We start from the raw sequence: 24703 nt of genomic DNA on the forward strand, positions 1-24703 counted from the left end.
ATCGCTTACTCGAATCTTTACGGAGACAACACTCAACGAAGCTCCTAAACTCTTCAGAACATCCCTCCGGCGCTCGCGGCGGTTCTCCAAAACACACCGCGCACATCAACGTCGCCCAATCAGGTCTCTGTCCCGGCGGAAGCAAAGGAAAATGACCAACGAGAAGCTCAAGCATCATCAATCCGAAACTCCAGATATCTCCGGCGTAGATATCAGAGCTTCCACCGGAAGATTCCGAATCAAACCTCTCCGGACTCATATAAGCACAAGTACCAACATACGAATTACACGAATCTAATGATCGGACTAAGATCTTACTAACTCCGAAATCAGCGATTTTAACTTCGTTTTTCGAATTGAGAAGAAGATTCGCCGGTTTGATATCACGATGAACGATCTTAAGAGCGTGTAAATAGCTTAATCCTTTTAAGATCTGTTTAGCGAATCCGGCGAGTTTTTGCTCCGTTACACCGCCGCGTAGTGATTCTAGGGTTCCGCCGTCCATATACTCCATTAGAATCGATACTTCACCGACGACAGGTTTCTCGAAGATTCCGTGACACTTAACGACGTACGGTGAATCTGTACGGCGGAGAATCTCCATCTCTCGCATCAACTGTCTTGTGAAAATCGGATCCATGTCGCCGTTAACTGTTTTCAAAGCGTAGATCTCCGATGTGGTTTTATGACGGACTTTGTAAACAATCCCGCCGTTTCCGCATCCGAGAACGTTGAGTTTCTCGAGATCACAAGCGGAGATTCCGTTACAGCCAGCGACGGTGGTGGTGGTGGCTGAGGAGGAAGAGGTGGAGAAGCGGCGGTCGGAGATTGGAGGAAGAGGAAGACGGAGATTTAGCTGACGACGTTCACGTACTAAAGCCATGGAATAGAGAGAAGAAGAAGAGAGAGTGATGATGATGATGATGAAAGAAGAAATAGATAGAAGCTTGAGATTTTATATGAGTTTCAAGTCTTTTACAGTGTGAGGAGACAACGAGGAAGGTGAAGATGACCTAATTATCCTTCTTTTTCCTTATTTAGTTTTATTCTTATCTTAAAATGGATTTTTTTTTTCTTTTTTTCCTCCTATATAATATCGTAAAAAATGCAACTTGTGTGAGTGTTTGATTACGCACGTGGTTAATTGCATCAGACTGTAAATTTGTTCACATTATATAATATATCATGGAAAATGACTAATCCTAATCGTAGTACAACGATAAGGTATCTAAAAGTTATTGGAATTGAAAGATTTGGGCGGCTTTGGTTTTAACTATAGTGTAAGAAAAAACGGTAACTAATCTAGTAGTTATACACTAATAAATGATTTGTTGCCGACTATTAATAAATGAGATTGCTTTAGAAATGAAAAGTGTGAAGGTTCGATGAACGAAGAGGAGGCTAAAGGACGAGGAAGTTAATGACTAAATGAGGTAATGAGAAGGACCAAAGAGGAGGATTAAACATTTTGGTAGGCCAACGTGGAAAAGCTTCTAACAGCCATCTGTTTGATTTCTAAGTATGAGGCCATCGTATTCAAATGTTTGGCAACTTTTGTAATCTTTTATTATATTTGATAGTATGTTGTAAGAAGATTCAGATAAGATCTTTGAATTCAGGACACATACGTTTATAGTATTTTCTTATAGCTTTAGCCTTTATGCGTTATGCATGTATCATGTGTGTATTTATGCACATGCCTTATAGACATAGCTCCACAAAATTTTGAAATCAGAATCTAACCATACTTGTAGAAGAAAAAAAAATCTAACCATACAGGATTTTGTATAGTTTTTTTTAATGAATTAAAGAAAGTTTTAAATTACAATCTTTAACTACACAAAGTTTAAGAGCTCAAATTATATCTGTGTGGTATATAACCTTAAGTTTACGGTTTGGATTATATATTTTAAATTGAAATTAAAATTTTGTGTGATTCAAACAAAGTTTAATTTTGTGGGGTTGTTAAAGATTTGAATTTTTGAATATTTAGTTGATGTTTTTTTTGCCATATATATGTAGCATTTAGCATGTGTCATGTGTCTATTTATTGAGCACATGCTTAATGATGTTTAATTACAAAATTGTGTGTGTTTTTAATTTAAAAATTATTAACCAGACATTTGTTCCACACATGTCGACACATAATTATAGCATCAGGCCCAGGGTACGTACAATGGAGCATTCCTGGCTCCAGGAAGTTGCCTCTCAATCTCAGTAATCGTATTGCACCTTTTGGCCATTTGTACAACACTCACTGTGTGGAGCCGTTGTGAAGAAAATTAATTATTGGGCTTATATGAGGCTTTATAACAGATTAACATTTGGGCTTTTCTTCATAAATGGGCTTCAGAGTTTGTTGCATTAGTGACTGGCCCATCCCTCGGTTGCTTTGTCCTTCGTTGTTGTGCTCTGTTTTCTCTTCAGACATAGACTTACAAGATAGTGGGCCTGATGTGCTCCTACTTCGATTTGTTTGGTTCAACAAAAAAGTTTCTTTGGATTTATTTTCAATTGGGTTGATTTACAACCATTATTAGAGTGGGCTTTTATAACATCTGATTCACTTTTGCTACTTCACTATAATTCGATAAAAAAAAATGTTAATCATCATGACATGGAGAATTGGAGATTATTCCAATTACGATTGAGATTTATGATGTTTTAGAATAAAAAAAAGTATGAACGAAGTCAAATATTACAACTGAATTGAGGTATATTATTTTGGTGAAATTGAGTAGATTTAGTTATTTAGTACTTATGAAATTTCCTTGATATTTTCTGTTTGTAACCGTTCAATATATTAGATATTTCATGAGTTTTAAATAAATCTAAAGGCAGTTTAGAATTGATCCCAAAGTTGGAACTTAATATGGCGAACAATATCAATCTAGTAGAGATGTTTGCTTACATGAAAGAATTGATGGAAAAAAAGAAGCGAATTTCGATTTACGCAGAGTGAAAAACCAGCATCCAAACAAAGCAAAACATACAAGAACTGTAAAAAAAACATAGACTAAAAAGAAGCAATTAAGTGTGGGAATTAAAATCAAAGAGAGACAAGTCTTCCATGTATCCACCATACCATGGATCCGACCTAATCTCCCATGTCGAATCAAATTCAAACGCTTCCCATGGGACACTCTTGAGATCTTCCACCGAAACCCCTAAATCCTCAAGCGTCACGTGTTCATACCCTTATTCTTAGTATTACTCTCACCAACAGTACTCTCGTCTTTATCCTTCTCCGGTAGTGATCTCTTATCCTCGTTAATCTTCTTGTTCTCCATCGTCTCGTGAAGATCAGTAGAAGAAAAATATGAATCCGCTTTTGATGCAACACCATTGTCCTCCTTTGCCTTCGGCGGTGATCCCTTGACCACGCAACATAATTCGTCCACGGCTTCGACGTTGTCCCACCAAGACCCTAATCTCGGCTTCTTCCTCTTCGGCTCTAGGGTTACCTCCTTCTCCTCATCGTCATCGATGATGATGATTTCATCAGTAGATGGTTGTGATGCCCAGGAGTTTAATGTCAGAGAATCGACCAAGTAGGGTTTGTCATCGTGGGTCTTGTTATGACGACGTTTCTCGGAGATTAAGTTGAATCCGATCGACGACTCGTTAATCTCTTGTTTCTCTATCGCCATGTTTCGTTTTGTATCGAATTGAGAATCGAGAGACTATGAAGTTTCTTAACTCTTAATCTGGCTTTTGACACTTAAAGCGTATGCGGTCTTTAGTTTATATATATAGAGACAAGAGTGATAAGTCTCGTAAAAGGAATAGAAAACCTAAAAAAATGGAAATTGGTTTCTCAGATAAGGAAAAAAAAAAAAGAAACTTCTTTTATAACCCTACATAATCTCCTCAAAGATATAGCAGTTGTTTGTGTAAATAGATAAATACGTAGTTTAACATTAAACCAAAAAAAAAAAAAAGATAAATACGTTAACTTCTTTTTAAATAATTTTTGAGACTAAATTATAACCTAAATTATTAAATCTTTCATATAATCATAACTCTATTTCTTTGGACCAAATCGGTAGATATCCTAAAAGAATAGGTAAACCCTAATTTTCATGTGATTTTTTTTTTGAGTAACAAAACTATGATTCAATTATTAACACTAATCCTAAGTAAAGGGAAATTGATTTTACCTTCTTCTTTTAAAAGCTATATTATCCATTTTGACATGACTTACGTTATTTAAAATAATGTTACTCTGGTTTAAACTTGGAATGAGTTCACCAATGACTCCATTGTATATTCTGAAAACTACATTTAAAATTATACAATTCATTACACAGTATGAAGACAAAATCAAAAGAGCTACCAGGTACGAAAGGTGCGAGGTTTGGATTGAGGTTTGGGGAAGTCTCGTCTGGGTTTTGCTCTGGACATATCTGATCTGGTTTTAGCTTCCTCCACGAATATTACCCTTCCATCCAAAAACTGTATAAACACCAAATCAGAAATTTGCTGTATTGTTCTCAATCACCAGATAAACGGTTTAAGAATGAAGACAAGAGTGTAATGTTGAGGTGAGTACCTTTCCGTGCATCCCTTGAATAGCTTTCATAGCCTCCTCCTCTGTTTCATACCGTAGGAAAGCAAAACCTTTTGGTCTATTAGCTACTTTATCCATCACCATGTTCACTACATGGGGACACAATCAAGAACATGAGTTACAGTTGTAGAATTTGGATAGAAGTTGGAACAAAAGGAGAGGTTTATGCTTACTGTGTATAAGGTTCCCAAACTGTTCAAATGTATCCCGTAAGGTATCTTCAGTTGTGCGGAAAGAAAGCCCTGTGATAAACCATCAAAGTCAAGTCAATACCAATCAAACCCTCAATCCATTTCATTAGAGTTCAAGTCTCATATAATGAGTGTCTGAGTGAAAGAAGAGACGATGAGGCATCAAAAAGGTTGCAGAAAGCTGAAAAGTGAAACAAAAAAAGGAAACCATAGAAGAGCATTAACACTGCTTTTGCTTATGGCCATGTCTAAGGCTCTAATTCCCCACTATTCAACTTGCACCAATCCCTTTTACTTAGAAAACAAGCTTATAACAGTGTGTTGCTAGTAATGAATTAAAATTAACCACAATTAACAGCAGAAAGATATCTATCTCCCCAGTATATCAGAGCTCACACACAACACTATACACCAACCAAAATCATTATCTACCTTTACAACAAATCCGGCAATGTCTTAGGTACCATTACAGCGGTGTAACAAATACCCAATAATCTCACCAGTTCTGAAAGTAACCAAACAGAGACATTCCCTAACCGAGTGAAGCTATTCCACAAGGCTCTAGAACCCCACAAACAAATTTATCATTCCATTCTCTCTAACATTTAAAACTATACCGCAAGTTCTAACATCTAACATTGTTAACTACATAAATTGGTGACCACAAATGTGTTTGCTCCGAATATTTTGGAGATATCCTAAGCTTATAGTAACACAATGACATGTAGCTCTCAACGTATCCACGGTAAAAAAAAAACTACATCTAATGTCATACATAATACTCGAAGAAATAGTGAAGAATCACAGTTGTATAACCAAAAAGTTCCAAAATACAGTAACATCATTCACCAACTGGGATATATGCAAGATGAAGAATTGGAAACAGAAACAAGGAAGGGAACTAACTTACCACTGACATAGAGTTTCGTCTTCGGCCCAGAAGAAGAAGACGGTGGAGAAGAAGATGAATCCGTAGAGAGACAGCTAGATATTAAAACCCCGCCAATGTCACGGCGTCGACGAGCAGAAATTACGCCGGTTCCGACATTGATTCGTCCACAAGAGACGCTGCAGATGGCCGAGAAGTTAGGTATGAAGAGCCGATCTCCAGAAATGGTACACGACGGAACGACGACTCTACCTAAGCTAATTGCCATTGTTTCCGTCTTCTTCTTCTTCCCCAACTTCCGGACCCCTATCCCCTTAAACTTATTAATTGAGGGTAGAATTGGTACTTTCTTCTTTCCACGGTTGAAAATTTAGTCAATGAACGAAACATTCAAATTGTTTTTTTTTTGTTTGTTTGTTATAATCTTACTTTGTTTTCCTTGGTCTCGTCAATAATTATTCATCACCGCCTAATCTGCATTTTTTTCAAAAAATAACACCAACAAATTGAAAATCATAAGAAATCAAAAGTGAAGACCAAGTCGTTATTACATCTATGAGATTGATCCATTTTATATATGTACACATTACATGTTGTGAAGACAATCATTCAGAACAATCAGTTATTATCAATTAGTCTACTAACATCATTAACAAATGAATGAATCAAATCAGAACACTAAACTTGAGGACCTGCTCTTCAATTATATGCATCTGCTTCCAAATGAAGAGCTCTTTGTTCCCAGAGATGCTACATTATCCTTATTGGGTCTGGCATTTCCGGTTAATGAAAGCTTCCAAAGCTTCTCTCATCCACGAATTCTGACACAACTCAATCGCTTCAGACAAAGAAACCCATTTGCGTTGTCTGAATTCAGATTCAGGCCATATCTCAAACTGCTGACTAACAAGCAAAGGAAACATATGACCATCATGAATCATAGTATGTCTTTTGCTTTTGTATTGCCATTTCCCAAGTGATTCTTCAAGCTGACCCGTAACACCAGCTTCTTCAATTGTCTCTCTTAAAGCAGCTTCTTCTATTGATTCATCAATCTCCCAACCTCCTTTTGGTAATAACATTCCTTTCCCTTTCTTCTGTGCACTTATCAAAAGCACTTCAATTTCTCCTCCTCCGTGTTTCTTGTATCTATATGGTACACATCTGCAATAAATTTCGAATTTCTAATCAGATTCCAAAATTCCCCCAAATTCATAACCTAGAATTTTAAAATTAGGGTTTGGTAAAATTGAACGTACCCGACGACTTGACGATACCCTGCGGTGTTGTAACGTTGGAGATCTCGTCCGGTTCGAGATACCAAAGAGACAACTTTCTCACTCGGTGTCGGTACCGGTACGATCTTCTTCGATGGGATGTTCATGTTCATGTTATCAAAGGTCGGAGATAAGTTTGATAAGTTTGAAAAGTTTGAGATGAATAGAGAAATCATTTTTTTGTTGATGTTATCTTCTTTTCCCGCCGCAAATTTCGGATCGGAAGCAAGAAACGATTTGATGAAGTCTGAATGAGGATTTGGATAAACCGAGGAAGATGAAGAGATGTGATTTGTGATTTGTGAAAGAGGATTGGGTTTGCGAGCGTCTTTATATGGAAAATCTCACGCGCTTCTTCGTTCATCTATTTTAAAAGTAGTTTATTTTTGTGGTCAATTAGTTCGGTTAAGTGATCGAGATTCCGGTCTTTTGTTTCGGGTATTGAATTGACTACTTCGGTTTTTTCGGTTAATTATAACCTTCTGGCTTCAGTCTTTATCGTTTTCAGATAAGTTCACGTGAGAAATCCTCCGATTTTTAACAAATTCAGATAAGAAGTTAGGACTAGGTTAGTACTAATCTCAAAATACTTAATTCTTTATCTTCTAGATCACATTTTTAGCAAATAAAATTCAAAGTTTGATGTCAACGAACCCAAGTCCAAGTTCCAAAGAACGCGGGATAAGAAGAAGAGAGTGGAAGGCAGACGCGGTTAAAGGCGCGTGGAGTAGCAAGCAAGTGGGTGACTCGTTTGCTTGTCTGTTTCTGATATTCTAGGGACCCATTATTCTATTACACACACAACATGAACACGTGTTCATGCCAACACGGTATTTACGGAGTATTTTTAGCAAATGACTTTTATAAGGAATTAAGGAATCTAATTTTAAGATTTATTTCTGCTTTTACCAAACAGTGTTTTTTAGCAATGACTTTTAAAAGAAATTAGGAAATCTAATTTTTAGACAGATTTTTGCTATTTTTTTGCTCATGCCAAAAAGAGAGATTCGTGTTTCTCAATTCTCACCATTCGTTAGGAGCTACAATATCACAAACATAATGGGGGTGGGGGTGGGGGGGGGGGGGGGGGGGGAATTGATAGATGAAAGATATTCGTTCAGTCTAAAATCGTTAGAAAAAAATATAATTTTTTCCTTAATGTTTTCGTTCAATCATTTATAATAGTCTAACCATCATTGAGGTCACAGTAGAAAAATCCTAGAACCTGATAAATCTTTCAATCATTGAGAAATTGTTGTGTGCTCTTCTCATTTTCTTAGGTCTTTCTAAGTTGATTGGTGCTTAGCATATTTAGCAGACGGTAATACTGGAATCTTTTTTTTCAGATGTCAGCTAATTCAAAAAAAAATATATATATATATATGTCTCTGAGAATTACAAAGAAAAAAATCAAATGATCATCCCAAGAAATACAAAAGAAAATCCGAAAAAAGTGATGGCTAGAGCTGTGTTTTTCTTGGTGCTGAAAGAATTCCCTGTTTCAATAAGAAAGTCACATCAAAATAATCACAGTTCACAAAAATTATATAATTTCACAATTTTCATCATTTTATTTTAATTACTAAACAATTAATAAAACGTTAAACCGAATAGCAAATCCAACAAATTCAATTTTGATATGGAGTAGGTAAATGCATACCACTAGTCGCAGCTTCAGGCAACGCAGCAGGCGAAGAAGCTTCATTAAGAAAACAAACATCAATATCAGAACGCGTATATAATCTATGCAATTAATACAATAGTCACACATTTTGATTAAAGCTAATAAGAGATAAAAAGAACTCACGATTAGTCTTGTTGCAGACTGACGGATCATGATTAATACCACATGAGTCGAGGATTTTAATAGCGTTCTCTTTGGTGAGAGCAAGGAACCTGAGCAAGTCTGGATGTTTGAAGGCGGTGCATAGACACGACACATCCTTCTCGGCGATCTGTTTCATCGGATTACAACACAATGGCGGCGGAGGAATCGACAAGTGAATGTACGGTTGACATGGCATTAGTTTTGCTACGCATCTCATTGCCTGTTGAACGTCTCCGAAAAATTGTGCTGTGACTTGCACGGAGTAGAGAATGACGACGGTGGTGACTACACCGAGAATTCTTGTGATATTCATTTTCTTTTTGTTATGCAGTGTTTGTTTTGCTGAGTGTATTTTATCTCATATAAAGAGAAAATATTGGAAGGTTTTTTCTTTTAACTTAGCTAGGAAATATTGGTGGATACAACTATTGGACAGGGCAGGTCAAACATAGAGGTAAAGTTTTGTTTCTTAGTATAGTAGTTTTTTGTAGGTTACTGAATTTGTTATTATACAATTGAATGTATTGATAAGACCAAGATATGACCAAGGCTACAAAATCCAAAATGTCTGAATTTGGATTTCCAAAAATTGACTAAATACTAATTACCAGTATATACATGTGACAAGTTTACCATTTCCTTATAATCTTGTGATACCTTACTGTTATAAGTTAGTCTCCACTGGATAAAGATAAAATATCAGGTATCTAATGTTGGGACAGTGAAAATGTATCAGCATTAATTAGTATATATAAATATGTTAATTAAAATATTACTAATTGGTAACTTTGACTGTGAACAGCCTGGCTCTAAATATATGTGCTGGAGGTGGTATAGCCATGGTCCATTCATTTTTTACTTTTCTTTTTGAATGAAATCTATTAAAATTAGGATTGTACCATTTTTGTTTTCTAAAAAACATGGGACAAATGATACATTTTTTTCCAGCGCAAGGACCTCAAATTTATTGTGTCGGGCCTAACTTTAAATCTTATATTTTTCTTATGTATAAGATTAAATTTACATGGCAATGTCCATCATTTTTAGAAACATGAATCAATTTACTTATTGTTGAATTCGTTTTGAGTTGGATAGGAAGTGAGGTTTGAAAATAAATATTGAACTAGTTTTTAGTACCAAACCTCATTAGTTAATTCTTTTTCTTCATTTTTTTTTGTTGTGTATGTTTTTGGTTATTGTCGATGCAATTACATGTTTCATGTTTGTATAGTTTCTAGCTTTAACCTGAATTTGGTTTTTACAACATAAACGCTGGCAATCGAATGTCTCATACATATCCCAGTGGTTAATAATTTCGGTGTCAGTCAGGTAGACACTTTGGAACTATCGTCATTCTGATATGAATGGTGGTGATTTTGGGGTTGGCCAAAACTTATGTTCTTTAAAAATACCTTTTCATATCAAGACTGAGGATAAACTTCGAAATTGTATATAAAAGATTAAAACAAAAATACTTAAACACATTCTGATGACCGAATTACACAGTCATCACACATATAATTATAAATTAAAAAATGACATAATCAGAAGAAGATCATTGCCACAAAAGCAGACAGAAAGCTAAATCGATTGAAGCTGATAGTTGAAGCGGAAGAGGTTCCTGCTCATTAAAAAGCCCCATGTCAATTAATTTGATAAAATATTAATAGAGTTTGTGTATTTTATGGGGGGTTTTTCAACAAAATGTATAACAACAACAAAATTGAAAATAAACACGAATTAGTGCTAACCATTGGTTGATCCCGGCGACGCAATAGGCGAAGGAGCTTCATTTACAATAGAGAAAAAACATTAAAATAACGTCGTGTATACTTATCAAAGATATTTGATTAAGTTATATATCTATGGGATCTTATAAATAGAAGAATAATCATCACTCACTGGCTATTTTGGAGCAGAGTGAAACGTCAGGATTAACTCCACATGCCTTGGGAAGTAGGAGAGCGTTCTCTTTGGTGAGGTTTAGGGCTTTGAGCACCTCCGGATTGTTAAAAGCGATGCATAAACACGGTGCGTCTTTCTCTACGATCTCTTTCATCGGCCCGCAACACGATGGCGGAGGAGGCGGATTCAGCGAATGTATGTACGGCTGACACGGCAGCAGTTTCTGCAGACAAGCCGTCAACTGAGGGTTTCCTCCTTGTGCCGTCGCTTCGACGGAGTAGAGGACCACGACGGCTACGACTACGGCCAGAAATTTGTTAATCTCCATTTTTGTTTGTTATTTGTCTTTTGTTGTTTACAATGTTCATATAAATAGGTGGAGATCAATCATGCATAGAAATAATCTTGTTTGTTAATTATGCAAGATTTATTATGAATTTCATGGTTTATATTTACCTGTTTTGTCTGATTTGTTGTGATATATGTGGCATGTATGTAAGATTCAAAACTAAATTTGGATGATTGCATGATAAAATCTTTAATTTACATTTCATTTCTATGGAAATTTTGTAAAGAACAATATTCATAAAATCTCAGTAAATGCTGATGAAAATTTGAAAATTAAGGATTACTCCAAGAGAGCCCATTTCAAACCTTAGCCAGTGCAACACTTGTAAAAAAAATTAACAACATAATGATAAGTTTAGTGGCTAATCTACATGTTTACGTGGCGGATGATTATTGTATGAGTGATAATAATCAACGTGGCAATATAAGGGAGTGTGATAAAATTACGTCATTACCCTCATCCATTGTTTCGTCTTCTTCCCTGAGAAACACTGAGAAACTGGAGAAAAGAAAGAATGAGAGTCTCAGGCCAGAGTATCATAGCCATATCTCTATTCACACTCTCACTCTACATCCATCGTGTTCAAGCCCGTCCCTTCGTTCTCGTTCTCTCCAACGAAGATCTCAACGGAGGTTTTAATGATAACGGCGCCTACGAATCCTCCGATTTCGATGAGTTTGGTGAATCCGAACCCAAATCCGAAGAGGAGCTTGATCCCGGTTCATGGCGTCGAATCTTCGAGACAAATGAGTCCACCGTCCACGCCTCTGCGTCGCCGCAGTATTACTCCGGACTCCACAAAATTCTCTCGGCTGCGAGTGAAGGAAACACTACATTGATGGAGGAAGCGGTTTCAGAGATAGATTCGTCTGCCTCGTCAGGAGATCCACACGCACAATCAGTGATGGGGTTCGTATACGGGATTGGGATGATGCGTGAGACGAGCCGAAGCAAATCGATTTTGCATCATCATTTCGCGGCTGCGGGAGGAAATATGCAGTCTAAAATGGCACTTGCTTTTAGATATCTAAGACAAAATGTAAGCAAGCAACACTGAACATTTCAATTGGAACTTATCTAATTTTGAAGTTTTTTGGTTTCTTGTGATCCTTTTCACAGATGTATGATAAAGCTGTTGAGTTATATGCTGAACTAGCAGAGACAGCAGTGAATAGCTTTTTGATATCCAAGGATTCTCCAATGGCTGAGCCAGTTAGAATCCACATTGGAACAGAGGAGAATAAAGATGCACTAAGGAAGTCACGAGGGGAGGAAGATGAGGATTTTCAGATATTGGAATACCAGGCAGAGAAAGGGAATTCTGTAGCAATGCACAAAATTGGACTGTTTTATTACTTTGGTTTGAGAGGATTAAGGCGTGATCACGCTAAGGCGTTGTATTGGTTTTCGAAGGCGGTAGAGAAAGGAGAGCCTATGTCAATGGAACTTTTAGGGGAGATTTATGCTAGAGGAGTTTAATGGCCTTGGTTACTTGTATGTCAAAGGCTATGGAGTAGATAAGAGAAACTACACTAAGGTAACTTTTGCTTCATACTTACTAGGCTTGCTTCTTTATCTGACTTGAAGAATTTAGTTTTACTTAGAAACAATGATGATGGAATTGAGACATGGGATAGATTTTTGACTGTATGTAAAACATTCTAAATTAGTCTTAACAATTAAAGTACCAAACTGAAGCACATCTCATCTTTAGTGGTGATCAGGACATATAAAGAGTCGCTTAGTGGCACTCTGAAACCATCGTAGATGCAGTTTTTGTTTTGACTTTTCCTTCAATATATCTTATGACCTAAAGATATCCCGTTGATATTTCCCTTCAAGTGCAGGCGAGAGAATACTTTGAGATGGCTGCTAATAATGAAGATCCTAGCGGGCATTATAACCTTGGAGTGTTGTATCTTAAAGGCACTGGAGTCAAGAAGGATGTGAGGCATGCAACCAAATATTTCTTTGTTGCTGCCAATGCTGGTCAACCAAAGGCTTTTTATCAACTCGCCAAGATGTTCCATACAGGCGTTGGACTTACAAAGAACTTGGAAATGGTAACTATCTTCCGTACCATGAATGTCATATACAAATAGTTTTTATATCTATGCAGTTCTGTTAAAATGAAACTCCAACTTTTGTTAACTTTTAAACTTCAGAAGATTAATTGACTGGAGCTCATTGGCAATATTTCAAGATTCTTGCACAATCTTACAAGAATTTTCTTTTTACTATTTGAGGTTGGGGTGGTGTAATTTGCTAAAACGTATAACCAATTATAGAAATCTCTGTTAAGTTTTCACTGTGTCATGCTTTTATTTCTATTTCCATCAATTTAAGGTGTGTTTGTAGTTTTGCTCTGAGCACTATGAATACTTCATTGATGGATTTTGTACTTCAAATTCCTTGTTGTAGGCGACAACTTTTTATAAGCTAGTAGCAGAAAGAGGACCATGGAGTTCTCTCTCTAGATGGGCTCTTGAAGCTTACTTGAAAGGTGATGTGGGAAAGGCTTTTATATTGTATTCGAGAATGTCAGAGCTCGGTTATGAAGTAGCACAAAGTAATGCTGCCTGGATCGTCGATAAATACGGGGAAAGAAGCATGTGCATGGGAGTGTATGGGTTTTGCACAGATAAGGAGAGGCACGATCGGGCTCATTCTTTGTGGTGGCGTGCCTCTGAACAGGGAAACGAACATGCTGCATTGCTTATTGGAGATGCATATTACTACGGTCGGGTAAGTCTACTTACGCTTGAAGTTTATGAATTGTGAACATACGGACAATGGATATAATTGTCACTTATCTCATCCCATTCACATTTGATTTTTCCAAGAGAACATATTTCTCATTCATGAAATCTAGACGTTAACTGATTCTATGAGGCTCATACTCATGTTCACAGGGTACAGAGAGGGATTTCGTGCGTGCAGCAGAGGCGTACATGTATGCTAAATCTCAATCAAATGCGCAAGCAATGTTCAACCTCGGTTACATGCATGAGCATGGAGAAGGTCTTCCTTTTGATCTCCATCTTGCTAAACGTTACTACGACCAGGCCCTCCAGAGCGATACTGCTGCCAAATTGCCCGTCACGCTTGCTCTTGCGAGTGTATGGGTCCGCAGAAACTATGCTGATACTGCCCTGGTGAGAGAGAGGGAAGGAGAGTGATGATTTATCTGTTAATGGAATTGTCCGAGTGAAAATGGATGACCAAGGTCACGTTTTATGGATGCAGGTGCAAGTACTGAATTCCTTACCAGAAGTGCATCAAAAGGTGGTGGAATGGGTAGAGAATGGGATGTTGGAAGAAGGTAATGCGACCATACTAACTCTTTTCCTTTGTCTAATAACCGTTATATATCTCCGGGGGAGACAACGTAGACAAGTGGTTTTGGATCCCGTTGGTGCTAACGTGGCACAGCCCCTCGCTGCCCCAGTAGCATTTCCCCAGTAATGGCTGAACCAGATGAATCAAGAGAGCACACAATCACCAGAGAGCCCAGAAATTTTCTGTACAGGTTCCAACTTAGTTCCATACTCATGACACACTTACTTAACCATAGCAGAGTGTAAGGAGAGGCGAGAAACTTTCAAGTTTTGCCCATTTTTATTCCCTTATTTAGTTTAAAGCAATAGCTATATCAGAACTGAACTGTAGGTTTCTCTGTAGAGCATTTCAAAATTACATTTACCCGCTTGTAATGAAGTTTTGAGAGTAGAATAATGGTAATGGAACATATATTATGACAATTTGAAGTGAGAGTAATGAAGAATACCTCAAGAATTTTTTCAGGTCTGTTTTAAAAAGCCGGTATTTTATAAGATCACACAAATTCTCTCCATAACTTGTGGATTTAATTAGTTCGGTGAAACTTATGTTTAAATTTTAATCCCTGTATTATTATTTTACCCGAATGAAAGCTGATGGAGAATTGTATATTTCTATATATATATACGTAATTTTCTAAGATGTGTTTAATAACATTAACCTGGCAATAATGGTCAAGAAAACGTGGCTTTGCAGAAAATGGTAATGTTTATGACTTGCATGTTTGTTAAACTGTCCACGGAGATGAACAATCGTTGAAAATGCAATTTATATCATTATGTTATACAATATACGATCCCTACAAACTTGCTTTTAAGCGGTCCTCACGTTCAATTAAACAAAATAATAATGAGAAATACTTATATAACAATCAAATATTCCAATCAATGAATAATTATTGATCCCCTTTATAATAAGCATCATCAACAATATTCGAGTAGTAGCCACATTTCACTTTCATCTATACAGATTCTGATTCGTTCGTTTGAATCAGTAATCGCGCATCTCGTCTCGTCGGAGAAGAATGTCGCTTATGGATAATCTGTTAGGTATCCTCCGCGTTCGTGTCCAACGCGGTGTCAACCTCGCCGTACGTGATGTTTCCAGCAGCGATCCTTACGTCGTCCTCAAGCTAGGTCGTCAGGTTCTCTCTCTCTCACTTTCTCTCTCGTTTTCCTCAAACTTCAACGATTAATTTTTTCAAAAACTCATAATTCATATTTCTTTTGCAGAAACTCAAAACCAAAGTGGTGAAGCAAAACGTAAACCCACAATGGCAAGAAGATTTGTCATTCACAGTAACCGACCCTAATCTCCCGCTTACTCTGGTAAATTCCAAATCAAACCACTACTTTCTAAACCGTGGACCGGTCTACAAATTAACACATCGAATTTGCTTAAATCAAAACAGATTGTGTACGATCACGACTTCTTCAGCAAAGACGACAAAATGGGAGACGCAGAGATCGATTTGAAACCGTACATCGAAGCCTTACGAATGGAACTCTCCGGTTTACCAGACGGAACCATCATATCGACCATCGGTCCAAGCCGTGGCAACTGCTTAGCCGAGGAAAGCTACATCCGTTGGATCAACGATCGAATCGTTCAGCACATTTGTCTCCGACTCCGTAACGTCGAGCGTGGTGAAGTTGAGATTGAACTCCAATGGATTGATCTTCCCGGTTCTAAAGGCTTGTAAACAATTTTCGAAAGTTACCTTATTGGGCTTTTTAAACTTATTTATTGGGATAAGCCCATTATATAAATATAATATGAGGCCTATGATCCGATTGGATTCGGTCTGGAGTTATTTTTCACAAATAAACATTTGAAATATTTATGAACATTATGATATTGAAGTATGAATGTGTGTGTGAAACCATTGGGTTTGTGTCTGCCCAAGGCGGCACGAATTTTAGTGATTGATGTTTAGTTTGAAGGAATCGTGAGGACAAAGATATTTTACTTTCGTATATTCTTTTATTTTATTTTTCTCTTTTGGTTTTTCCTTTTAACGAAGTGAAGAAAATGAAAAAGAAAGAGATGAAAAAGATAACTTTATTGCAGCAATAGCAGCTTTTGAGGAACACAAATTTGTATTTTGAAACGAAGTAAGAAAAAGTTGGTAATTTTTCAGATCCTTTTAAATATTCTCTGTTCTATTTCTATATATTCTTTTATAGGTTCAGCCTTTTAGAGAACCCAAAACCGTGCAAAAAAAAAGATTAAATTTTTAAAAAATATATGTTTAGCGAAAGCATCTATATATGCTTTTTTCACATTGATTCGTAGCCGTAGATCGGTATTTGGTCTGATGTTTTCTTTTGGTCGGGGGAAACTTTCGAAATTGTAAAATAGACCCTTTATTATTGATTCGTTTCTTAAACATCCCCTATGTTTTATAATCATGACGAAAGTAGATAATGAAAAACATTTGAGTTGGAGCTTAATGAAGCTGACAAGTGTCACGCCTCTACTTTAATTTTCCCATTTTACCCTCATCCATCATTAACTTCTTTTACGCATGCCCCTCCTGTTTCTCGCTCTGTTCTTTCTTCTACTCCTTTATTGTTTTCTTCACGTTTATAACTATTTGTTGATTATTTCACTTCAACATCGTATTAAAAATAAGTTAAAGACAAATTAAATAGAGTAAACCCATTCATAAAAACAACATAATCATTAAGGCTGAGTCGGATGATATGTGAATAGCCTATTTTTCCGGATATCCTCCAAATCAAGTTTTATGTCGTCGATTTGTGTGTGTGTGTCCATCATCTGTTGTATTTGTTCAAAAGGGCTTAAAACATTTCGTACCAAACATGAATCTTCATTAGTCATCATCCGTTCATTAGTGGGATTATTTGTTTTGATTACAATTACAAGGCATGCTTTAGCGAAGCGTGTTTAAGCACAAACGCATGGACCTTCAACATGCATTATTTTCGGGTTGCGTGAAAAGCTATGCTTACATTGTACTAACTTTTAATTAAATTAATCATTAAGTTGATTTCTTTTAATTTCATGCAGTTGTATACGGTACTTATGAGTTCTGATTGATAACCAAACTATGAAGTTTTCTTTTCTGATTCATAATTTATCCATTTGAGTTTTTTATTCAACCGTCTATTTCTAATTGATTCTACAACAATTAGTCACCCAATGACTATGAGACTCATAATAGTTTGAATAATTAAACTATACAATTGTGGCAAATGGCTATGCATAAAAACAACATCTTTTGTAATTTTTAAGGCGTGAGGAAGATGTATAAAGTGAATAACCTACTTTTCAAATACAACGGCTAGCTGGACATCTCGCTATATATTGTTATTCAAGTCTTATTTAGGTTTTGAAAAATAATCAAGTACAATAATTTTCTTTCTCATGAATGTTAAACCGAATAGAGAAGCCAAGCAAAGATATAAAAAATACAATGGGAGGCTTCCACCGTAGACAGTCCAATGATCATCTACATTTCGACCATTAACCAGTAACGACTAACGAGAATCAATATCAAATATTTTCTTAAACTCGGCAACCATTAATCTTCTGTTGATAAACTTTAAAAAAATTCATTATAGTAATCTTTTTATTTATCTTTTAGCCAATAAAAAGATTAGTCAAATTTGTAAATTATTCCATTGGCGTTGTCGCCAAAGTTTCATTTCAAAACCACATAGTTAGTTTATACTTCTTATTAAAAAAGAATTATGAGTTCGAGCGATTTTGTTAACTAGTGATATTTCGGTCTATATAAATTTTGAAGAAAACCCAAAAGAAAGCATAATTTGATGCAAAACATGTATCCACTTATCATTCCCATTGATTAACGTATTTATTGAGATTAGTTTGTCGACTTTTAGTATCAGCCATAAGACTCACTTTATGTATATTAAAGCAGGTCAATATAGATCATAAAGTGTTAATTAGTCAAAATTTGCTTTATTAAACCAAACTATCTTACTCTCTTTTCCATTTTTCCCGTTTCAAGTGTTTGCTAAAAGATCAATTTTAATTTTCTCGTTTCAAGTATTTGCTAAAAGGTCATCCATCACCCATAACCATAAGTCAAGCCGTGCAAACATAGAGTATTAGAAAAAACGTTAATTTGAGTTCAATATTACACAAAGTCGCAGTTGTAACAAGGATTTGCACAACAAAAGATTGAAAGATTAATGGATTAGTGACAAATAATTTGAAAGATCCAAAATATCATTAACTATATGGAATGTGAAAAAATCCTGCAATTTTTTTTTTTTTTTTGCCGTGTTAAAAATTCAATTCTTTCAAAGAACCAATTTTAAAATTATTTGTCAGTAAAAAAAAATAGAAACTACTTGATTTATAATTTTTAATAGAAAAATGATGTTAAGTCATCAACTCTTTTATTTTTTCGTAACTTCTCAACATATTTACTTTATTCGGATTGCATAACCTACTTTTTTTGTGTGTATAGTCTCTTTAAGCGCAAGAAATGGCAAGGAAAGTCGAATTATATTAGTACTATATATTATTATTATGCTTAAAAAAAAGTTGAAAACATTGGAAAAATAAAAAGCTGGAAAGAAAAAAAAAAGAAGAACTGTGTTTGTATGGGATGATGAGAAAAATGAAGAGCAGACTGTTGATGGAATATTGTGTTTCCTCAAATATCAACACTCCTCATTATATCATCAACCCATTGCTTTTTGTACGGACTTTATTAGTAGTATTAAAGAACACATCAGACTGATTTGTGTAAGCAAACCAGAACCACCCTCTTTTCAACATTTTTCTTTCAAAAAACTTCTACGTATTTATGTTCAATAAAACTTTGTTACTAATTTTCTCAACGAAATATATTTTATAAAACTTTGTTAGTAATGTTATACAGTAAACAGTAAAAGAAAATAAGTTCCAAGATGAGCGATCAAAGGATTGAATAGTTCATAAATAATTCGTATGCGCAACTACAACTGTAAATGATAACCTATGCAATGATAACTCACACACACCCATCTCACATGAAAAAGTGATTTCGACCTTATGTTAGTGATATCACATCTTTTCTTTTATCTCCACCCACAAAGTCTTTGGTTAGGAACTAGTTTGTTCAATTGCAACCATTTTTCCAAAGACTTTCAACCTCTCTTCGGAGAAGACTTCTATCTTTAAAACCAAAATTTTCTAAGTTCATATAAACATCAAATCGAGCCTTATATCATCACTTCAATGTGTATTTATCTTCTGTTGTGATTTATCAATTGAAAGTCAATACCAAAAATCCCATCATACTAATCACAATAATTTATAGCAAAAATAAATTTAACAATTTTTAAACATGGTAAAAATATAAATTTAATAATTAGTATAGGGGATAAATTGATCAACCGAATAGATTAATTCATAATTTGAAAAGGCCAAAAAAAAAAGAGAGAGGCAAAAACAGAGGCTCTGCTTTGGACTCCGCAAAGCGCACAAGGCCGCCTCTTTCACTATCCCCAAAGCTCCACCACGCACCCATCAACCACCATTTTTATTTCGTTTTTATTACATTCAAAAAAACTTCTTTTTGTCGTATTTCAATCAAAATTACATCACACACACTATTATGTTGGAATGTTTAACAAAACAAATAAATATGTTGAGCTATTCCAATTTTACATTTAATGTTTTTTTACTCCTACACGTAAACTACTTTTGAATATAATATCTAGAAACTAACCAAATAATCGAAAACGAAAATAATAAAATCAGCAAACAGTTTTAGCTTCATTAACAAAATATATATATGTTTAATTAAAAAATATGGTATTTTCTCAACGGACAAAAAAATAAAATAAAAAGAATATAAAAATGTGGTCTCTTCTCAACACTCACTTTACTCTTTTTTCCCTCTTCACCACTTCTCTCTCAAACTAAAGACAAAAGCTCTTCTCTCTTCCCTCTCTCTTCTCCGGCGAACAAAAGATGATTACGGCGGCGGACTTCTACCACGTTATGACGGCTATGGTTCCGTTATACGTAGCTATGATCCTCGCTTACGGCTCTGTCAAATGGTGGAAAATCTTCACACCAGACCAATGCTCCGGCATAAACCGTTTCGTCGCTCTCTTCGCCGTTCCTCTCCTCTCTTTCCACTTCATCGCCGCTAACAACCCTTACGCCATGAACCTCCGTTTCCTCGCCGCAGATTCTCTCCAGAAAGTCATTGTCCTCTCTCTCCTCTTCCTCTGGTGCAAACTCAGCCGCAACGGTTCTTTAGATTGGACCATAACTCTCTTCTCTCTCTCGACACTCCCCAACACTCTAGTCATGGGGATACCTCTTCTCAAAGGCATGTATGGTAATTTCTCCGGCGACCTCATGGTTCAAATCGTTGTTCTTCAGTGTATCATTTGGTACACACTCATGCTCTTTCTCTTTGAGTACCGTGGAGCTAAGCTTTTGATCTCCGAGCAGTTTCCAGACACAGCAGGATCTATTGTTTCGATTCATGTTGATTCCGACATTATGTCTTTAGATGGAAGACAACCTTTGGAAACTGAAGCTGAGATTAAAGAAGATGGGAAGCTTCATGTTACTGTTCGTCGTTCTAATGCTTCAAGGTCTGATATTTACTCGAGAAGGTCTCAAGGCTTATCTGCGACACCTAGACCTTCGAATCTAACCAACGCTGAGATATATTCGCTTCAGAGTTCAAGAAACCCAACGCCACGTGGCTCTAGTTTTAATCATACTGATTTTTACTCGATGATGGCTTCTGGTGGTGGTCGGAACTCTAACTTTGGTCCTGGAGAAGCTGTGTTTGGTTCTAAAGGTCCTACTCCGAGACCTTCCAACTACGAAGAAGACGGTGGTCCTGCTAAACCGACGGCTGCTGGAACTGCTGCTGGAGCTGGGAGGTTTCATTATCAATCTGGAGGAAGTGGTGGCGGTGGAGGAGCGCATTATCCGGCGCCGAACCCAGGGATGTTTTCGCCCAACACTGGCGGTGGTGGAGGCACGGCGGCGAAAGGAAACGCTCCGGTGGTTGGTGGGAAAAGACAAGACGGAAACGGAAGAGATCTTCACATGTTTGTGTGGAGCTCAAGTGCTTCGCCGGTCTCAGATGTGTTCGGCGGTGGAGGAGGAAACCACCACGCCGATTACTCCACCGCTACGAACGATCATCAAAAGGACGTTAAGATCTCTGTACCTCAGGGGAATAGTAACGGTATAGTCCCTCTATAACTTTGTTGTTTTGTTTTCGCACCCTAATTTATTTTCTTTACAAAAACACCCCCAAAATTTCTCTATGTCCTTCGATATTTATGATTTGGTTAAGGGGTTCTTTAATTGTTTACATGTGTTGTTGCCTTACTTTAGACAACCAGTACGTGGAGAGGGAAGAGTTTAGTTTCGGTAACAAAGACGATGATAGCAAAGTATTGGCAACGGACGGTGGGAACAACATAAGCAACAAAACGACGCAGGCTAAGGTGATGCCACCAACAAGTGTGATGACAAGACTCATTCTCATTATGGTTTGGAGGAAACTTATTCGTAATCCCAACTCTTACTCCAGTTTATTCGGCATCACCTGGTCCCTCATTTCCTTCAAGTACTGTTTCAAACTTGTCTTATTTTCACTTTACTTTGGTTTTGGTCTACTATTTTAACCACTTTCTTGATGCATAAAGGGTCAGCCTTGAATGCGTATATGTTTGAAAGTTTTTTCTGATAGATTGAAGTAACAAAAGATTTGAGAAAGATCTCTTTATTGGAATTAAATTGATGTGGTCTGTGCAGGTGGAACATTGAAATGCCAGCTCTTATAGCAAAGTCTATCTCCATACTCTCAGATGCAGGTCTAGGCATGGCTATGTTCAGTCTTGGTCAGTTCCTTTTTCTCTTTTCTTTTATTTTTACCTCTTTTCATTTATTACATAATTAAATACCATAAAACAGTCAATTGTTCTCTTTATTTCTGACCTTCATTCTTTATGGTGTTTTTTAAATTTTAAATGATTTTAAGAAAAAAAACAAATCATGTGGAAGCATGATTCTCTCTGTTTTCTTTTTCTTTGAAGTTTTTTTGAAACATGTTTGTATCAAAAAAGCAAACAAAACTGGCTTCACAGCAGAAAGCATGCTCCACAGTTCTCTGCTTATCATCATAACATGTCTCTCCCTTGAATAGGAGGAACCATTTTTTATTTTCTCTTAAAGCAACAAACAATTTTTTTATACCTAATATTGACCCCCTTATCGATGAAAAAACTTTCTTTTTTACCTTGTTTATGTTTCAGTAGACTTCCATCAACTGATTATAAAATTTGTGCTTAATCATGACTTTATGGAATGAATAGTTTAGGATAACGATAATGATGATGTTAATGTTGTGGTGGTGGATCAGTGGCTGTGATGATTATTTTTATGTCACTCTTTTGCAGCTAAAAACAGTGTATAAACTTAAATTAACCAAAAAGCAAAACAATAATAAATTATTTGTTTAAATTTGTGGCTTTTTTTGGATGTGTTAAAGGGTTGTTCATGGCGTTAAACCCAAGAATAATAGCTTGTGGAAACAGAAGAGCAGCTTTTGCGGCGGCTATGAGATTTGTCGTTGGACCTGCCGTCATGCTCGTTGCTTCTTATGCCGTTGGCCTCCGTGGCGTCCTCCTCCATGTTGCCATTATCCAGGTAGTTTTTATTTGCATGATCAAATATGAAACACTTCTGTTGTGTCTACTGTCGTTTATACGATTTCTAACCATTATTTTTATTGACAACAAACAGGCAGCTTTGCCGCAAGGAATAGTACCGTTTGTGTTTGCCAAAGAGTATAATGTGCATCCTGACATTCTTAGCACTGCGTAAGTTTATTAATCTATTAAATAGTTTTGTTGTTATAACAATAAATTTTGTTGTAGAAAAAAAGTTAGGTTGGTTTTGCCTACATTAATTATGATTAGGTGTATATATAAATATATTTTTGTTAACGTGAGTTCTGATTTTTGTTGCAGGGTGATATTTGGGATGTTGATCGCGTTGCCCATAACTCTTCTCTACTACATTCTCTTGGGTCTATGAAGAGATATTACCAAAACACAGGGACTTTGTTTTATTCTTTTGTGGGATGATGAATTGTGAAAAGAACAATGCCCTTTTTGTTGAAAACCCACAAATTAAATCAGAAGCAGCTTTAGAGAATCTTTGAGGATAATTGAAGCTCTTGAAGAAGAGAAGAAGAAGGAGACTTAAGTAGGAGCTCAGCAAGTTTTACCTTTTTCTTAATTTTAATGAACATTCGTGTTTCCTCTTTTGGTAGGTTTTAGGAATTTGTAAAAGCTTTGGCTACTTTTAGTGAATTAAAAACGTTAAGGAAAATATCAAATTTTGTGTGCATGCTAAAAGTGAATTGGTGTGTATAGGTCTAAATCTCACCAAAATAAGAAGTGTTTTAGCCATTTCAAAAGTTAAGTTCACTTAACATTTCTATGTTTCGTTTGCCTAAATGTGAAAAATCAGAAACTAAAACAGTAAAGTACATCTTCCACAAAATGTTTGAGAAAGGGATTTCTACGGGGGATTTGGGAAAATTTAAAACGTAGTCATGAATATTAGAAACTTTACAATAGCTTAGGTGGGAAGGTATGAAATAGCATGTGACTATAACAACACAGACGACACGAGTATTGGATTCAACAGAACACTCGATTAAATATGTAGAAGATAGGGGACTTGGTGCATGCGTTACGTTATTCGACTTGGTCAAGATTCCTCTTCACTGCGTTTGTGGAATCTTGAAAGATTCGTTTAGTGTTGTCAATTGTGTATCCTTTTACCGATTCTTCTCAGAATCATTACATACCACTTAGATGCTGATGCTTTTTATGAATAAAAACAAACCTTCATATTTATACGACGATCTTATATAATGATAAATCAAATGTATAATACTTAACTTGGTTTGAATTGTACTCTCGACATGAAAATCATTTAATTGCTAAAAATATTGGCTTGATTTAAATATGTGGAATGATGAATTTTTATTTATTTTAGTTACCAAATGAATTTATTAGAAAGTGAAATGACTGTATACAAAACAAAAATAAAAATAAAATTGATAGTAATAAATATATGAAGGCGTAATAATTAGAATGAGGAAAATAGTTAAAGAAAGCGACCCTAAATTTATGGCACGCCTCACCCTCACGTAAAAAAAAACCATCATTTTATTCTGCATGAGACGGCTGTAGCCGCCGTTGCATTCTTCAAATTTTCAATGTTTCCAATTAATAAAACTATTATTATAGCTCGATTTGTAAATATTTAAGCCTGCAATTCACATTGTTCAAATTCATAAAATAAAAAAAAACAAAAGT

The 24703-nt window shown here is 36.0% G+C and overlaps 9 protein-coding genes and 3 long non-coding RNA genes across 13 annotated transcripts in view; 5 read left to right on the forward strand and 7 right to left on the reverse strand.

Moving 5' to 3' along the window:
- MKK9 (MAP kinase kinase 9) overlaps window positions 1-1175 on the reverse strand; it is a 1553-nt gene extending 378 nt beyond the window's left edge. The window contains exon 1 of the mRNA NM_106009.3: window positions 1-1175. This exon is cut by the window's left edge and continues 378 nt beyond it. Coding sequence (NP_177492.1) covers window positions 1-883 — 883 coding nt within the window. The 5' untranslated portion in view covers window positions 884-1175.
- A 969-nt stretch (window positions 1176-2144) lies between these two features.
- On the forward strand, window positions 2145-2562 carry AT1G09387. The gene has a single exon (NR_139616.1). It is a non-coding gene; the product is annotated as an other RNA (long non-coding RNA).
- A 355-nt stretch (window positions 2563-2917) lies between these two features.
- On the reverse strand, window positions 2918-3827 carry AT1G73510 (uncharacterized protein). The gene has a single exon (NM_106010.3). It carries the CDS (start codon window positions 3648-3650, stop codon window positions 3183-3185), a length of 468 nt encoding a protein of 155 aa, NP_177493.1. The 5' UTR covers window positions 3651-3827; the 3' UTR covers window positions 2918-3182.
- Window positions 3828-4140: 313 nt separating this feature from the next.
- AT1G73530 (RNA-binding (RRM/RBD/RNP motifs) family protein) lies at window positions 4141-6057 on the reverse strand. The gene is made up of 4 exons (NM_106011.4): window positions 5672-6057; window positions 4744-4812; window positions 4553-4659; window positions 4141-4455 (listed from the first exon to the last, which is right to left on the reverse strand). Exons 1-4 carry the CDS (start codon window positions 5916-5918, stop codon window positions 4333-4335), a joined length of 546 nt encoding a protein of 181 aa, NP_177494.1. The 5' UTR covers window positions 5919-6057; the 3' UTR covers window positions 4141-4332.
- Window positions 6058-6083: 26 nt separating this feature from the next.
- NUDT21 (nudix hydrolase homolog 21) lies at window positions 6084-7275 on the reverse strand. The gene is made up of 2 exons (NM_106012.6): window positions 6910-7275; window positions 6084-6814 (listed from the first exon to the last, which is right to left on the reverse strand). The coding sequence occupies exons 1-2, from the start codon at window positions 7101-7103 to the stop codon at window positions 6412-6414; spliced, it is 597 nt and encodes a 198-aa protein (NP_177495.2). The 5' UTR covers window positions 7104-7275; the 3' UTR covers window positions 6084-6411.
- Window positions 7276-8287: 1012 nt separating this feature from the next.
- Window positions 8288-9241, reverse strand: AT1G73550 (Bifunctional inhibitor/lipid-transfer protein/seed storage 2S albumin superfamily protein). Of its 2 annotated transcripts, NM_106013.5 has the most exons (3): window positions 8735-9241; window positions 8588-8626; window positions 8288-8423 (listed from the first exon to the last, which is right to left on the reverse strand). In NM_106013.5, the coding sequence occupies exons 1-3, from the start codon at window positions 9066-9068 to the stop codon at window positions 8338-8340; spliced, it is 459 nt and encodes a 152-aa protein (NP_177496.3). In that variant the 5' UTR covers window positions 9069-9241; the 3' UTR covers window positions 8288-8337. The 2 variants fall into 2 exon arrangements, with proteins under 2 accessions (NP_177496.3, NP_001117596.1); NM_001124124.2 differs by lacking the exon at window positions 8288-8423 and having other exon boundaries at window positions 8540-8626; window positions 8735-9136.
- A 985-nt stretch (window positions 9242-10226) lies between these two features.
- Window positions 10227-11003, reverse strand: AT1G73560 (Bifunctional inhibitor/lipid-transfer protein/seed storage 2S albumin superfamily protein). The gene is made up of 3 exons (NM_106014.2): window positions 10658-11003; window positions 10507-10542; window positions 10227-10376 (listed from the first exon to the last, which is right to left on the reverse strand). The coding sequence occupies exons 1-3, from the start codon at window positions 10986-10988 to the stop codon at window positions 10300-10302; spliced, it is 444 nt and encodes a 147-aa protein (NP_565067.1). The 5' UTR covers window positions 10989-11003; the 3' UTR covers window positions 10227-10299.
- A 520-nt stretch (window positions 11004-11523) lies between these two features.
- Window positions 11524-14557, forward strand: AT1G73570 (HCP-like superfamily protein; the record flags this gene model as incomplete). Its single annotated transcript, NM_001334597.1, has 7 exons — window positions 11524-12048; window positions 12129-12425; window positions 12481-12546; window positions 12857-13072; window positions 13431-13754; window positions 13922-14164; window positions 14256-14557. The coding sequence occupies 7 exons, from the start codon at window positions 11524-11526 to the stop codon at window positions 14472-14474; spliced, it is 1890 nt and encodes a 629-aa protein (NP_001319376.1). The 3' UTR covers window positions 14475-14557.
- A 718-nt stretch (window positions 14558-15275) lies between these two features.
- AT1G73580 (Calcium-dependent lipid-binding (CaLB domain) family protein) lies at window positions 15276-16301 on the forward strand. Its single transcript, NM_106016.2, has 3 exons — window positions 15276-15492; window positions 15581-15676; window positions 15760-16301. Exons 1-3 carry the CDS (start codon window positions 15373-15375, stop codon window positions 16048-16050), a joined length of 507 nt encoding a protein of 168 aa, NP_177499.1. The 5' UTR covers window positions 15276-15372; the 3' UTR covers window positions 16051-16301.
- Window positions 16302-16811: 510 nt separating this feature from the next.
- Window positions 16812-17282, forward strand: AT1G09393. The gene has a single exon (NR_139617.1). It is a non-coding gene; the product is annotated as an other RNA (long non-coding RNA).
- AT1G09397 lies at window positions 16882-17282 on the reverse strand. The gene has a single exon (NR_139618.1). It is a non-coding gene; the product is annotated as an other RNA (long non-coding RNA).
- Window positions 17283-20204: 2922 nt separating this feature from the next.
- On the forward strand, window positions 20205-23785 carry PIN1 (Auxin efflux carrier family protein). The gene is made up of 6 exons (NM_106017.4): window positions 20205-21549; window positions 21702-21936; window positions 22125-22210; window positions 22861-23018; window positions 23115-23191; window positions 23342-23785. The coding sequence occupies exons 1-6, from the start codon at window positions 20304-20306 to the stop codon at window positions 23406-23408; spliced, it is 1869 nt and encodes a 622-aa protein (NP_177500.1). The 5' UTR covers window positions 20205-20303; the 3' UTR covers window positions 23409-23785.
- The last annotated feature ends 918 nt before the right edge of the window (window positions 23786-24703 follow it).

This window comes from Arabidopsis thaliana (assembly GCF_000001735.4).
Source record: "Arabidopsis thaliana chromosome 1 sequence".
In the NCBI taxonomy this organism is placed as follows: Eukaryota; Viridiplantae; Streptophyta; class Magnoliopsida; order Brassicales; family Brassicaceae; genus Arabidopsis; species Arabidopsis thaliana.